General features: G+C 43.6%; 1 protein-coding gene across 3 annotated transcripts in view; it reads left to right on the forward strand.

Moving 5' to 3' along the window:
* Window positions 1–1215: 1215 nt before the first annotated feature.
* The window catches only part of NDC1 (NDC1 transmembrane nucleoporin), a 47151-nt gene continuing 35286 nt past the window's right edge, over window positions 1216–13080 (forward strand). Inside the window, exons 1-5 of one of the 3 annotated variants that reach the window (XM_070509863.1) lie at window positions 1216–1552; window positions 3019–3139; window positions 5556–5657; window positions 8145–8319; window positions 9949–10087. In XM_070509863.1, the coding sequence (XP_070365964.1) occupies window positions 1496–1552; window positions 3019–3139; window positions 5556–5657; window positions 8145–8319; window positions 9949–10087 (594 nt within the window). In that variant the 5' untranslated portion in view covers window positions 1216–1495. Of the gene's footprint in view, window positions 1553–1631; window positions 2018–3018; window positions 3140–5555; window positions 5658–8144; window positions 8320–9948; window positions 10088–13080 lie in introns of those variants that run through there. The other 2 variants (XM_014844331.3, XM_070509864.1) reach the window with 2 other exon arrangements.

Genomic DNA, 13080 nt, shown 5'->3' on the forward strand with positions numbered 1-13080 from the left:
AAAGAACACGCAAGCCCTCTTTAAGGGGCGATTCTGAGAAGCTGCTGTGCAATACTTTATTGGCCTGAACTCAGTCACCTGCTTCCATCTAGCTGCAAGAGAGACTGGAGAATGTAGCCACACATCCAGTTAAAATTAGGGATTCTATTACTAAGAAAGAAGGGGAGAATAGATACTGGGACAACTAGTAGTTTCTACCAAAGGAACTAAACAAGGTGATCTGCTTGCAAGTCACCTGAGGTGTGTTTATGGACACTCATTTAGAAAGATCTTCATCTTTCTCACCACCGGATGGAAGGTTTCTTCATGGCGGACACTTGACCTACCTTTGTTTTCTGTTTGTCCTGCAATGCTTCAGACACAATTGGTATTAACATGCTTTTGGAAGTGAATGTGATATAATCTTAAGGCAACTCAGGAAACCATTATTAGCAAACGCTGCAGAGCAGTATGTGTGATGTTTCTCTCACTAGACTGTGAGCGCCTTCAGAGCCCGTAAATCGCTGAACCTCTCTCTCTGTCTTTCTAGACTACTGAGTGTTGACCGTCTGTGACTGGGTATTACGAGGTGTTAGCAGTATGCCTCCAGGGATCTCACTGAGGCCTAACGCTATAGGAAGATTTCATCAAGTGGGACTCGGGTGGTGAAAAGCCTTTGTTCTTACTGGCAGGAAATTAATGACAATCAGTATTTGCATAGCATTTTATCACAGGTTCACAGCATCACTGGATGCCATCTTTATTGTTATCCTTTTTTTATATATGAAGAAATGGAGGTTGAGAGAGAGTCAAGAGATTCCACTTAGCAAGTGGCAGAGTTGGAACGAGAAACTAGTTCTTACGAAACCAGATGCTCCTATAGGGAAACAGATTTTTCCATTTCAGTAAAATTAGTGAGTAACTTTGTGGAGAGGGCCACGGAATCTTTTGATTTCACTTTCAGGCGGTCGATAAAGTGAAATCAAGAGAAATGAGGGCGAATCATTTTGCCAGATCTGCCAAAGTGCAGAATTCCGATCAACCAACCCTGCGACTAGTATCGGCTTTATAAACACTACGATTCCCACCATGCTACACGGTACCTCTGGGAAGACTTCCACTCCCAGCATGCCGTACGCTGGAACTCCGAGTCCCAGAATGCAACGCTCCTCCTCGCGCCCAGAAGGCCGTCGAAACTACAGTTCCCAGCATGCAGCGCCGCCCCCAGTTTCTGGAGCCCCGCTGGACCCTGCTTCGGAGAGACCTTTTGGACTCCAGAGGGCGGGTCCTGGAGTCCAAGTTCCCTTGGGGGCACGTGTCTGCAGGGCAGTGCTGGCCCGTCCGGCCTGTCCAGACGAAGCATCGAAGGAATGGGTTGGGACCTGGGCCGGGCTTTGCTCAGGCAGCGTTTGAGGCAGCCTCAACGGGGTCCTCCTGGGACCTTCCTGCCTTTGAACTGCGGTGGCGGGCGGGCTTCCCGTCGCCTGCTCCCCGCAGAGCAGGGGCCGCCATCACCATGGCCACGGCTGTGAGTCGGCCTTGCGCCGGCGGGTCGCGGGATATTCTGTGGCGCGTGAGTCTTGCGCGCATCGTGGCGCGTTCTCGGCCGCTTCGGGGGTCGGGCTGGGCGGGCGCCTACGGCGCGTGCGCGCAGGGCGTTGGAGGGCTGGCTCGAGGGGAGCGCGCGGGGAGCGCGTGGGGAGCATGTGGGGAGCGCCTGGGGAGGGGGCGGCGTGACACCCTGGTTGCAGGTTGTAGGGAGTGGGCTGAGGGGAAGCTGGCTGCGGGATGTGTGTGCGCGGGACGTCCCAGGGCAAGCTCGTTACGGGATGAGAAAGGATTCCAGAGGGGACTGGTGCGACTGGGAGGGATGACCTGCATGGAACTGGGCAGGGAATGGGGAAGAGGTTTATGCAGGAGTGGTGTACCTAGAGGGGGCAAAATAACTTGGTGATTCCCTGGGATAAGAAGTGGCAAGGGGTGTCCAGAATGGGAAAGAAAGTGGCGTGGCCTTAGCAGAGGCTGGGGTTGGGACTAGGTAAGCGGGACAGGTATTCTTTGTAGGTTAGAGGCGTGTATGCACTGTGGGGCTGAGAGGAGGAGACACTTCTGTTGAAGCTGCATCCACAGTTCTGCATCCATTCTGTGGAGGGCAAAGGGAAATAGTAACACACGCCAGCGGCACTGCCCTCTACCCTGTATCCCAAGCTAAAAACTTTTGAGTCCTTAAATCTTACATATTCTTTACCACCTATGTTATCAATCACCAGTGTCCTGCAGATTGTACTTTAGAAATGTGGCTGCAATTTGTTTCCTTTCCGATTGTCCCTGCCTTCCTGCAGACGCTGACTGTAATTTTTGACTTGGGCAGTTTCCGTGGCCTGCCTCCTAAACTGCTTCCTGTCTGGGTCTTCTCCCTTCTGATCCATCTTCATCATAGCCACCTTACAAACACACGGCTGTTTTACCTTCCAAAACAAACCCGTTTGTCACTTTCATGCTTAAAACCCCTCAGTATCTCTTCTTATATTCACTTATTCAACCATAAATCCTGTTTATGAGTTCTGAGTATGATAGGCACTGGTGCTTCAGACATGAATGAGATGCAGTAAGTTGCCCCAAAAGGAGTGCATATCTAATAATTGTAAACACAATTACAGTATGCAGATGGTTCCCCTAAAACATATACAGCTTTTAGATACTGACATATCTATCAATTAAACCTAGAGAGACAAGTAGAAGTTGCTGTAAAACATACTTGTAAAACTAGATAAGACCATCCCTCCCCCTCCCCCAATGTGTGATGTTTAATGTGGCGCCTGACTTTGGACTAACAGGAGCATCAGTTCACTGATATAAGATTCCATAGCAGTATGTAATGTTATTCATAGTGGTAACCATTGGAGTTTATATATAGCTGCATGAGCAGTGATGTGAGTGTAAACATTAGTGATTCGCATCTGTGTGAAGAGATGGGATTTGCATAACTGAAATAGTTTAACTGGCTTCACAATTGAGGTTTTGTTGGTTTACTTGTAGGTCTTGGGCTGGAGGATAGTCTCAAGCATTGTCTGGTCAGTGCTGCTGCTCCCCGTCTGTACCACAGTGTTTATCATCCTCAGCAGCATTGATTTATTTCATCCTATACAGTGGCTGTCTGGTAAGTGATAGTCAGTTTGGAAAAAACAAATTTACACGACCTGCTCCTCAGCATAAAAATTGCATTGTTTCAAATAGTTCATTTTTAATTACTGCCCTTTACTTCAAGGTAGTCTTAAAGCATGGCCTTCCTAACTAAGCCGCCTTTTCCTTATGTAATAAGATTAATAAACCCGTCAGAGACTTTGTCACATCAGAAGACCACATAAATGAAAACTTAAGCTTTGTTTCTCTTTTCTTTTTGACAACTTTATTGAGATTGTCTTCTTAAGGAAGAGAGTTATTTTATTTAAAAATTGTGGATAGAAAATATGACATGTATCTCTTTAAAAAACCTGTCTAAGATTAAGAATACTTCATTTCTATATTGTGGCTAATAAGAAAGAAATATGAGAAGAAGAAAAGGAGGAAAGTTAAAGACTAAGGAATGTAGAGTTAAGTGCAAAGATTGGTGAGGAGGAAAAGATTGGAGCAGGCTGAATACTTCTCAGAATCCTTGGAGACAAAATAAAATTACTAAATTCATTGAAGTATAAACTATTTTATGTTAACTAAGAATAGCTTCCAATTATTGCTGTCTTCGGTGTGCTAGGCCCCCTGCTAAGCTCCTTAGGTGTCTTACCTCTTATCCTTCTTACAACCCTGTATGGTAAAGAGGTGTGATCCCTCCTTTATTTTACTTTTCCTCCCAAAGCCCCAGGACACAGTTGGATATCCTAGCTGTAAGTCCTTCCAGCTCTGCTACGTGAGCTGCCGCCACAGCACGACTGCTGACAGAGGGCTGCTGTGCCTCTGCGCCTGGGAACCGAACCCAGGCCGCCAAGGCAGAGCACAGCGAACTGTAATAACCACCAGGCTGTCAGGGCTGGCCCTGTCCCTGCTTTATAAATGGGGAACCTGAGAGTCAGGTGGTCAGTCTGTGCAGAGATGCGCAGCTAGTGAGGAACTGAGCTAGGACTTGAACACTGGTCTCTGACTTCAAAGCCTGTGTTTTTCTAGTATGCCCACACTAGAATTAAAAAATGGAAAAAGAGAAGTGTTGCCAAAATAAGTTTTGAAGTCTTTAAAGTCTTTCTTAAGACTAAGAAGCGCAAATACTTTTGAAATTCTTTTATTTCCCTCTCAACAGTAGTAACAGTAAATTTCTTTTCTTTGGAAAGTGGGAAGTGTGTTGTTAATTTTTCAGAGGAAAACGCCAGTTTTCAATTAGTTAGAAGCTTTACCTTGTGGCCTTTGGAGATGCTGCTGCTGAAGAATGAAAATCACGTTCAGTTTTTTCTTGAGACGTATCAGCCACTTCTTGGATGGGTCCCACAGGTCGCATGAAAGTGAGCCCTGAGGCAGAGCGGGGATGGCAGGGACTTCTGTCACCGCCTTGCCCGAGTCTGCGTCACTCATTGGTCCTGGCTGTCTAGCCGCAGCCTCAGAAAATTCAGCATTGCCGTCTAGAGCCGTTACCAGTGGTAAAGAATTCACACTTCACAGAAGAACTTGTTGCCATTTCATGGCCAAGGGCTTTTTAACCCTAATAACACTTTCTCCCAGGCTAGATTTGGTTTATGCCGTCTTTCTCCTCAAATGTTACTTGTCTGCTGCAACTTTTGCTTCATAAAGTCTTTTCAGAGAAATTGTACTCTTTCCTTACTTATTTCCAGTCATTTGAGTGAGTTCTTTCATCTTTTTAGCTCAGTATAATGCTTGGGTTTAATTGTGAATACTTAGTAAATATTTTTCATTAATTTTGGTCCATGAATTATGCTTCTAAAAATCATTGGTTTCATTATTGTCTTAGTCTATTCAGCAAACATGTCCTTGTTTTTATTCTCTTGTTCATGTTTTTAGGTATATACATATTTTAAACTTTGCCATATTTTTGAAATGGAATATTGATTGTTGAACTACTCTGAAGTGTGAATATATTAGTATTTTACAGAGATATCATTTTTTTGTTTTTTAATTCAACTCATTTTGATGATTTATGGATTATGCTATTTTCAGAAATGTTACTTTTTTAGCTATAGGGGCTAATTGCATTTATTAAGAGATCTGAAAAACATTATTTACATTTTAAAAAGAAACATTGTTGGTTTATTGCTAAATATGGTACCTCTCTGTTTCACATGATGAAATATGTTTGCATATGGCAGTATTTTGTCTGACGTTAACATCTGGGTTCTCTGAAAGAAATTCTGCTATAATTTTAAAAGACTTACAGCTTGGTCCAAATAGCTCACACCGTACTCCTTGAGTTGATGTCCTGTGGGACCTGTCAGCATGTATGAGTAAATTCTCAAAGAAAACATAACTTTTAAAATTAAAATTATAGTTTTGGTTCAGATCCTTTTTCTTTTTCAATATACTGAGTGTAACTACATGACTGAATGAATTTACTAATTCGTCTCTCTTAAATGTTTCAGATTCCTTCAATGATCTATACAGTTCCTATGTAATCTTTTACCTTCTGCTGCTGTCAGTGGTAATAGTAATAATAAGTATTTTCAATCTGGAATTCTATACAGGTGAGTTTTCAAATGTTAACTGTCTTAACAAATATCTGAATTTATTTTACTAAGGGCAGACTCAGTGCGTTTTTACGTGGGTGTGTATAAGAGGCTGTGTTTTGTGTCAAAGTTTAAAAAATATATACAGAATCATATACTTTAGATGTCTTACCTTAAAATTTATTTAATGCTGGTTTCTCTGTTTTTAAAAAATATTTAGAACTCTTAGGACAAATATTATAAGATTCCACTTATATATATTAGGTACCTAGAGTATCAAACTCATGGACACAGAAAGGAGAGTGGTGGTTGCCAGGGTAGAGGGGAGGAGGGAATGGAATTGGTTAGAGGGGACAGAGTTTCAGCTGAGGAAGGTGGAAGAGTCTGGAGGTGGATGGTGCTGATGGTCGTACAGCAATGTGAGTGTACTTATGCCACGGGACTATACATTTGTGGTAAGCTGTATGTATATTTTACCACAATAAAAAATAACTTAGATCTTTTAATAGTTCACAGCTGGTATGAAAGTTGTGTTTCAGCACCTGTGTTATAAAAATAACTGCTTTATAGGGTAGGAGATCAGGGCTGGGTGGTTTCTCCATCCTTTTCAAATATAAAAGTCTGTAATTGTGTGGTTTTCCAAAAAATTTAAAATATTACATGTTTTTTCTTTTGAAGATTAGCCCTGAGCTAATGTCTGCTGCCAATCCTCCTCTTTTTGCTAAGGAAGGCTGGCCCTGAGCTAACATCTGTGCCCATTTTCCTCCACTTTATATGTGGGACGCCAACCACAGCATGGCTTGCCAAGTGGTGCCATGTCTGCACCCAGGATCTGAACTGATGAACCCCAGGCTGCTGAAGCAGAATGTGCGCACTTGACCACTGCGCCACTGGGCCGGCCCCTCAATAAGCCTTCTTTATGCATTTACTATGTGCCATGTATTGGGGGGACTAAGAGATAAATGTATGGTCTCATTTTTCCCCAGAGGATCACAGTTAATGGGGAGACAGACAGTAAACATCAAGTATATTCAAGTAGAATATACTGGCCATCATGGGAGTTTAGAGGAACACCATTTACCCAGCATGGGGAGCTTCTGGATGAGATGATGCTTAAACCAAGCCTTGAAGGATGAATTGTATTAAGTACACAAAGAAGGGAAACGATGTGCTAGGGAAAAGGTATAGCGTATCAAAAGGCTTAGTGAGGGGCTGGCCCCATGGCCGAGTGGTTAAGTTCGCGCGCTCCGCTGCAGGCGGCCCAGTGTTTCGTTGGTTCGAATCCTGGGCGCGGACATGGCACTGCTCATCAGAGCACGCTGAGGCAGCGTCCCACATGCCACAACTGGAAGGACCCACAACGAAGAATATACAACTATGTACCGGGGGGCTTTGGGGAGAAAAAAGAAAAAATAAAATCTTAAAAAAAAAAAAAAAAAAAAGGCTTAGTGAAATGAGAAGGTTTGGTGTATTCAGAGTATTTTAAGTCAGTCGCGCAGTTAGTAGGTCCTCCTGGGCCTTTCCAATGGGGCGGGAGAGGTGATGGCAGCCTCTTCCCCAAAGGTAAGGCACCTGAGCCCTCTCCCTTTGTACCTAGTTTTCCGCCTCCCCACAATCTCTTTACTGGGCGGATATTAAAAGAAGATTGCAGAGGGCAGGGAACCCTGTGGTAGCTGTTTTCAAAGGTCAGCATCCCTCATCTTCTGCTCACACTCACCTCCCTCAGTTCATTTCCAGAAAGTTTTTTTGGACTATCAGAGAGGTATTAGGAATACCCATGCAAGCATTTATTTTAATATTCAGTATTGTCGTTATTTACCTAGTTTGTGGTTTATTTTTCACAGATGGACTATATATTGATAATTTCAAATGCTGAAATAAAGATAACTTGCTGGAGGGCAGGCACCATCTTTTTAAAATTATTATTATTATTATTATTTTAAGATGTTATTTTTCCTTTTTCTCCCCAAAGCCCCTGGTACATAATTGTATATATGTAAATATATATATTTTTTAGTTGTGGGTCCTTCTAGTTGTGGCGTGTGGGATGCCACCTCAGCATGGCTTAATAAGTGGTGCCATGTCCTCGTCCAGGATTTGAACCGGTGAAACCCTGGGCTGCCAAAGCGGAGTGTGCGAACTTAACCACTTGGCCACGGGGCCAGCCCCTGTTATTTGTTCTTTTATGGCACTTACAAGAGTGCCAGCGTAGGCACTGTGTGAGCTATCAGGAAATTTTAATTAAAAAGAACTGAAAATTGTTAATCATGTTGTCCTTAGGCTTCATCTCTCTAGGTTCTTTGGTTTTTGTGTGTGTGCATCTCTTTGTGTTCAGTCTTTTTTCAAATTATTTTAACTTAGAGTTGTTCTGTACTATATTTTACATTCGCCCTGGGTTTCTTCCTGCCCTTTGGAGTGTTTGTACAGGATGGAAGGGAGCAGTGTAGGTCCTCTGACTCTGTGTGCTGCAGATTGTAACATGACAGCCGTGTGCTCTGTTTGCAGTGGTGCCTTCCGTTCCCTGCTCCAGGCTGGCTCTGATCGGGAAGATCCTCCATCCTCAGCAGCTCGTGCACTCGTTTATTCATGCCGCCATGGGAATGATGATGGCCTGGTGCGCTGCTGTGATAACCAGGGGTCGATACAGTTTTCTTGTGGTTCCCTGCACTGGTGCTGAGAGGTAATATCAAATACAGTTTTTCTAAGGACTTTGTTTAGTTACTAAGCTGCAGGTGACCTGTATAGCTTAATAGTTTATGGATATTCTTTACTTTCCAGACTTCTACAGAAGGTGGTTTTTTTTACATACCTCAAACTTTTTTGATGTTTTATGTTTGTTGAATTCAACAGTTTTTTGGGTTTTTTTTTAAGATTTTATTTTTCCATTTTCTCCCAAAGTCCCCCAGTACATAGTTGTGTATTTTTAGTCGTGGGTCCTTGTAGTTGTGGCATGTGGGATGCCACCTCAGCATGGCTTGATGAGCAGTGCCATGTCTGCACCCAGGATCCAAACAGGTGAAACCCTGGGCCGCCAAAGCAGAGCACGCGAACTTAACCACTCAGCCATGGGGCCAGCCCTTCAACATTTTTTTTTTTTAAACCATTTGTTCTGTGCAATGTGCTATGCTAGATGCTGTTGGATTTTTGAGAGTGATTCACACATGGACTCAGCTCCTTGAGAGTTAACAGTAGGGGAATTAAGACATGGATGCTAATGGATGTAACAGAAAAATAGGAATGTTTGAGAGAGAGGATGTAATGGGAAGAAAGTGAGATGTGCAGATAAAACTTGTGGGAGTTTTTATCTCCAAGGGAGCATCCACATGTGGCTTCTTGGAGGAGGTGGCATTTAGGTTGGAGTTTGAAGGAAGGATAGTTTGGGAAGCACAGATGGGCACCTGGGCTAACATCTGTTCCCAATCTTCTTTTTTATTCTTCTTCTCCGCGAAGCCCCCAGTACATAGTTGTATATTCTAGTTGTGGGTCCTCCTAGTTCTGCTATGTGGGATGCCGCCTCAGCATGGCCTGATGAGCGGTGCCATGTCCACGCCCAGGATCTGAACCGGTGAAGCCCTGGCCGCCTAAACAGAGCGCTGTCAACTTAACCACTCGGCCACGGGCCGGCCCCAAGAAAAAATTTTAAAATAATTATAACTACCTTCCTCAGTAGAGTACTTCTGTGGTTTTGAAACTTACACAGTTCTTGAACACGTGGCCTTGATATAAATTTCAAGTTGATCTTCTGACTTGAAAAATCAAAAAAGATTACTGGAGTTATCTTAAGTTCTCTGTTTTCCACTGACTTTAAAACAGTGTTCATGAGTACTGTTGAATACTCAATTTCCTTTTGTCCCCCTATTATATAAGGCAGTTCTTTTCCTACTGTGATAAATTTTCTTTAGTGAAAAGGGTCCTCATGAGGGCTGCCCGGGTGCAGGAGACGACGCAGAGAGAAGCGCAGAGTTGCAGCTTCTGTGTCCGGTGTATCGTTTATTTGCAGTCCTGCTCAGTCCCCGTGCAGTTTCCTGCCTTGCAGGCAGTGTTGCTTACTGTCACAGGGACATTCTTACTCTTGTCAGATTTCCAGAGCTCAGAGCTAGAGACTTAACTAAAGTGCAAATTCTCATGCATCAGGGAAAAGAGTTTTGTTAATCTTTTGCCCACACTTAACCTAAAAGGAACTGTTTTATTAGAATTTGGGGTGTTTCTTAAGTGATTAAGTCAAAGCTTTGCTTTCAGTGAATATTGAGCCTAAAACAGTGACGTGTGTCCCTGACTGTTGAGTTAATAACCTAACTTCTCCCTTCAGTTTAGAGAACCATTCTGCACAAACCTGCTTAAATGAGTATCACCTTTTTTTCCTACTGGCTGGAGCATTTATGGGCTATAGCTATAGCCTCCTGTATTTTATTAACAACATGAACTATCTTCCGTTTCCCATCATACAGGTAAGACGGCATTGGAGCATTACCTTATGTCAGAATTTGGCAGAGTTAAAATTGCCTTGGTAGATATAACGGGCCTCATTTCTGATTAATTCAAGATTTGATCAGCAAAATTTAGCCCTGAGATCCTCAGAGTGCCATTTGGAGGGGAGAGATTAGTCTTCATGGGACATTAGCATATGTCTGAGGGCTGTGGGTGCCTTCCTCTGCCCCTCCCAGAAGACCGCTTCCTGCGCTCCTCCCTCCCTGCTAGGCAGAGGCAGTGCTGTGACCTGGCAGGGCTGGGTGAGGGTGATGACATTCATGCAGAGTGCCTCTGTGCAGCTGCCAGCTTCTTTCTGAGCCTAAGAACCTTAGAAGCTTGAGGCTATGCAAGTTACTGTCTCAGATCCTTTTCAGAACAAGGCGTGATGTGTATAAACAAATAAATCAGTGTCAGCTGGTTTGAGTGGGACAGTTTAAACTATCTTTCGGTTAGGTTTTTAAAAATCTGCTAATCTGGTGGGAACTGTCTCTGGAACTCAGAAGCACGTCCTCGGGCAGGAGAGAGAGAGAGCGGTTGGGATTTCTCCTGTGGCATCAAGGCTCTCCCCAGCCTGTTCCCACTCTTCCAGACTGTGCCGTTGTTCACTTCATTCCCTCTGTGGCAGGCTGAGGACTGGGCTTTGGAGCAAAATGATTGGAACCAGCCCCTTCCCATGAGGACCCAGTCTGGTGGGCAGGGAGGGATGTGTAAACACGTGATGTGTCGTGAGAGTGTGATGGCCTAGGGTTCTGCAGTGCTCACACGCCTGTAGTCCCCACGAGAACATGGTGGTGAAGACTCCGCTGCGGGAGATGGTGCTCACAGGCCAGGACTGGGCCTTCCTCCCTGGGCCTGGGCATGTGACGGAGGATCGTTGAGAGATTCCTCACGTCTTGTGAAGATGAGTTAAAAGCAGAGTGTCAGCTTTGCCGCCTAAAAATTTCACAAGGAGAAAAACCGCAGAATCCTGTACAGAAGTAGCCATGGTAAATTATCTTTGAGCCAAACATGATTAAGAATACAGAGAAAGAAGAAAAAAAGTGTTAGAGAAAAATGAGATACCCCCAAATCCCTTCTCCTCCATGAACTCAGCCGAAAGTACCTGTTATTTAACGTCCCAGATGTGCAGTAGAGCAAACAGGAGCAGTCCAGTGAGGGACGGTGCTCAGAAATTAGAGTTTCTACCATGAAGTGTCACGTTTGTAACATTTGACTAGTAAACTTTTTGTAATTTCTTTTGATAAAATTTTAGATTCATTTTTATATCCTAGAAGTTTATTCTCTGGTGGTAATATTCAGCTTTGGCTTCAGGTTCAACTTTAGCAGAATGTTGATTTTTAATATTTGGCCGTTGAGTATTTTGCCAGAATATATTTTGGGGTCCTCTGTTGTGACCGTGAGTGTGCAGTGGTGTTTGGTCTGCCCAGCTGGGTGCTGTTCCTCAGCCTCGGGATGGCTGGAGCAGGGCTCTTGCTGGGCCGGTGCAGTGGAGAAGGGAGGTGAGGATTTGGGCAGGAGTGGTTGAGATGATGGATCTTTGTCCTGGGATCAGAGTTTCTCATCCATCAGGTTTGTAACTGTCTGTTTGCCTAGCTGGGTAGATTTGTCTCCCCTGAAGACTGAGGGCGAAGGAGGACCCCATGGCCTAGCTTTATTTCGTTAGCTGTAAGAGCATGGCGCACAGAGTATGACCTTCCCTTACAGGTTTTATGTTGCTCAGGTAAGCGGGCCTTGATTGTCAGGAAATCGCAAGCTTGATGTGAGAAATCAGGCCCATTCCTTCTGCTTCTGAGCCTCCATAAAGTGATGTGATGGCTGTAGCCATTTACTGTTTTTGTTAACCAGCTAAGCTGACCAAAGAATGTTAGACCTTAAAAAAAATTGGTTTTTTACAAGCAATTATTATCATTGTTATCATTATCATTGGTGCTGCCTGTCAGCCAATTTCCTAAGTAGAGTGTTAACATTTTTATTATAAAATGTTAGTCACATACTATAGGTAAAATGGAAGTTCTCTTTGGCCAGTCTGTCGCCAGTCTCAGTCTTTGCCTCAGAGATAACCACTGGGACCAGTTTAGTGTATATTCTTCCAGACCCCTTATCGTACGTTTACTTCTATAGTACCTATAACATCATACATTTTGTGGGGTGAGGTTTCCACAGTTTTATATTGTACATATTATTCAGTAACTACTTCTATTATGTAACAATATGAAAAATTAGACCTTCTAAAAAATCTGCTAATTTTAACCAATTTGCCATTAGCCCATTGGGTTTTTTCCCCTAAAGTTGCCTATAGTACTGAAACCAATTTTGCTGCCCTTATCAAATTCTTGATGACAGACTGATAGGGGAAAGCAGATGCTAGCATGGAGTAGGGAACAAAGAAATGGATGCACACCAAGACAGGGCTTGGCAAGCTCTAGGCCAAGACTGTTTGAAAGTATTAAATGAGTTAAGATTTCTAGAGCCTGGCACACAGTAAATATTCAGTGAAGGGTATCTCAAAGCCAGATCACAGAAGAAACCCAACAGGGAATTGAAAAACACTTCATTTTAGGAGCAAGAAGAAGGCATGTTAGCTATTCTCTGCATATCTCCTGAAATGCCTGCGTGCTTCCCTCCCTCTCTGGAACCTTCTGAGTAATGGTTGAGGTGAGAGCTGCAGTAGGAATACTACAGAAACTGTGCCCTTTTTATTGGGGGGATTAAGGGGAGAAGGTGGTAGCACGTAGCAGCTACACAGAATAGGGCAGTTTCACATCTTGGACTTTGAAGATACCTGAGTAAACCAGGATACTGGAGGCTGTATGGTTAGTGACAAGTATTTCTGTGGGCTGATTTTTGTAAGATACTGCAGGAATCTGCTGACATGGTGTGAAGATGTAAATAACCTCCACCCAAGTGCTATAGTTCTTGGCTGTACTTTAGCTTCTGAAATCCCTTAAAGAAGGATGAGCTCTAATATAAG

Source organism: Equus asinus, chromosome 5 (assembly GCF_041296235.1).
Source record: "Equus asinus isolate D_3611 breed Donkey chromosome 5, EquAss-T2T_v2, whole genome shotgun sequence".
Lineage (NCBI taxonomy): Eukaryota > Metazoa > Chordata > Mammalia > Perissodactyla > Equidae > Equus > Equus asinus.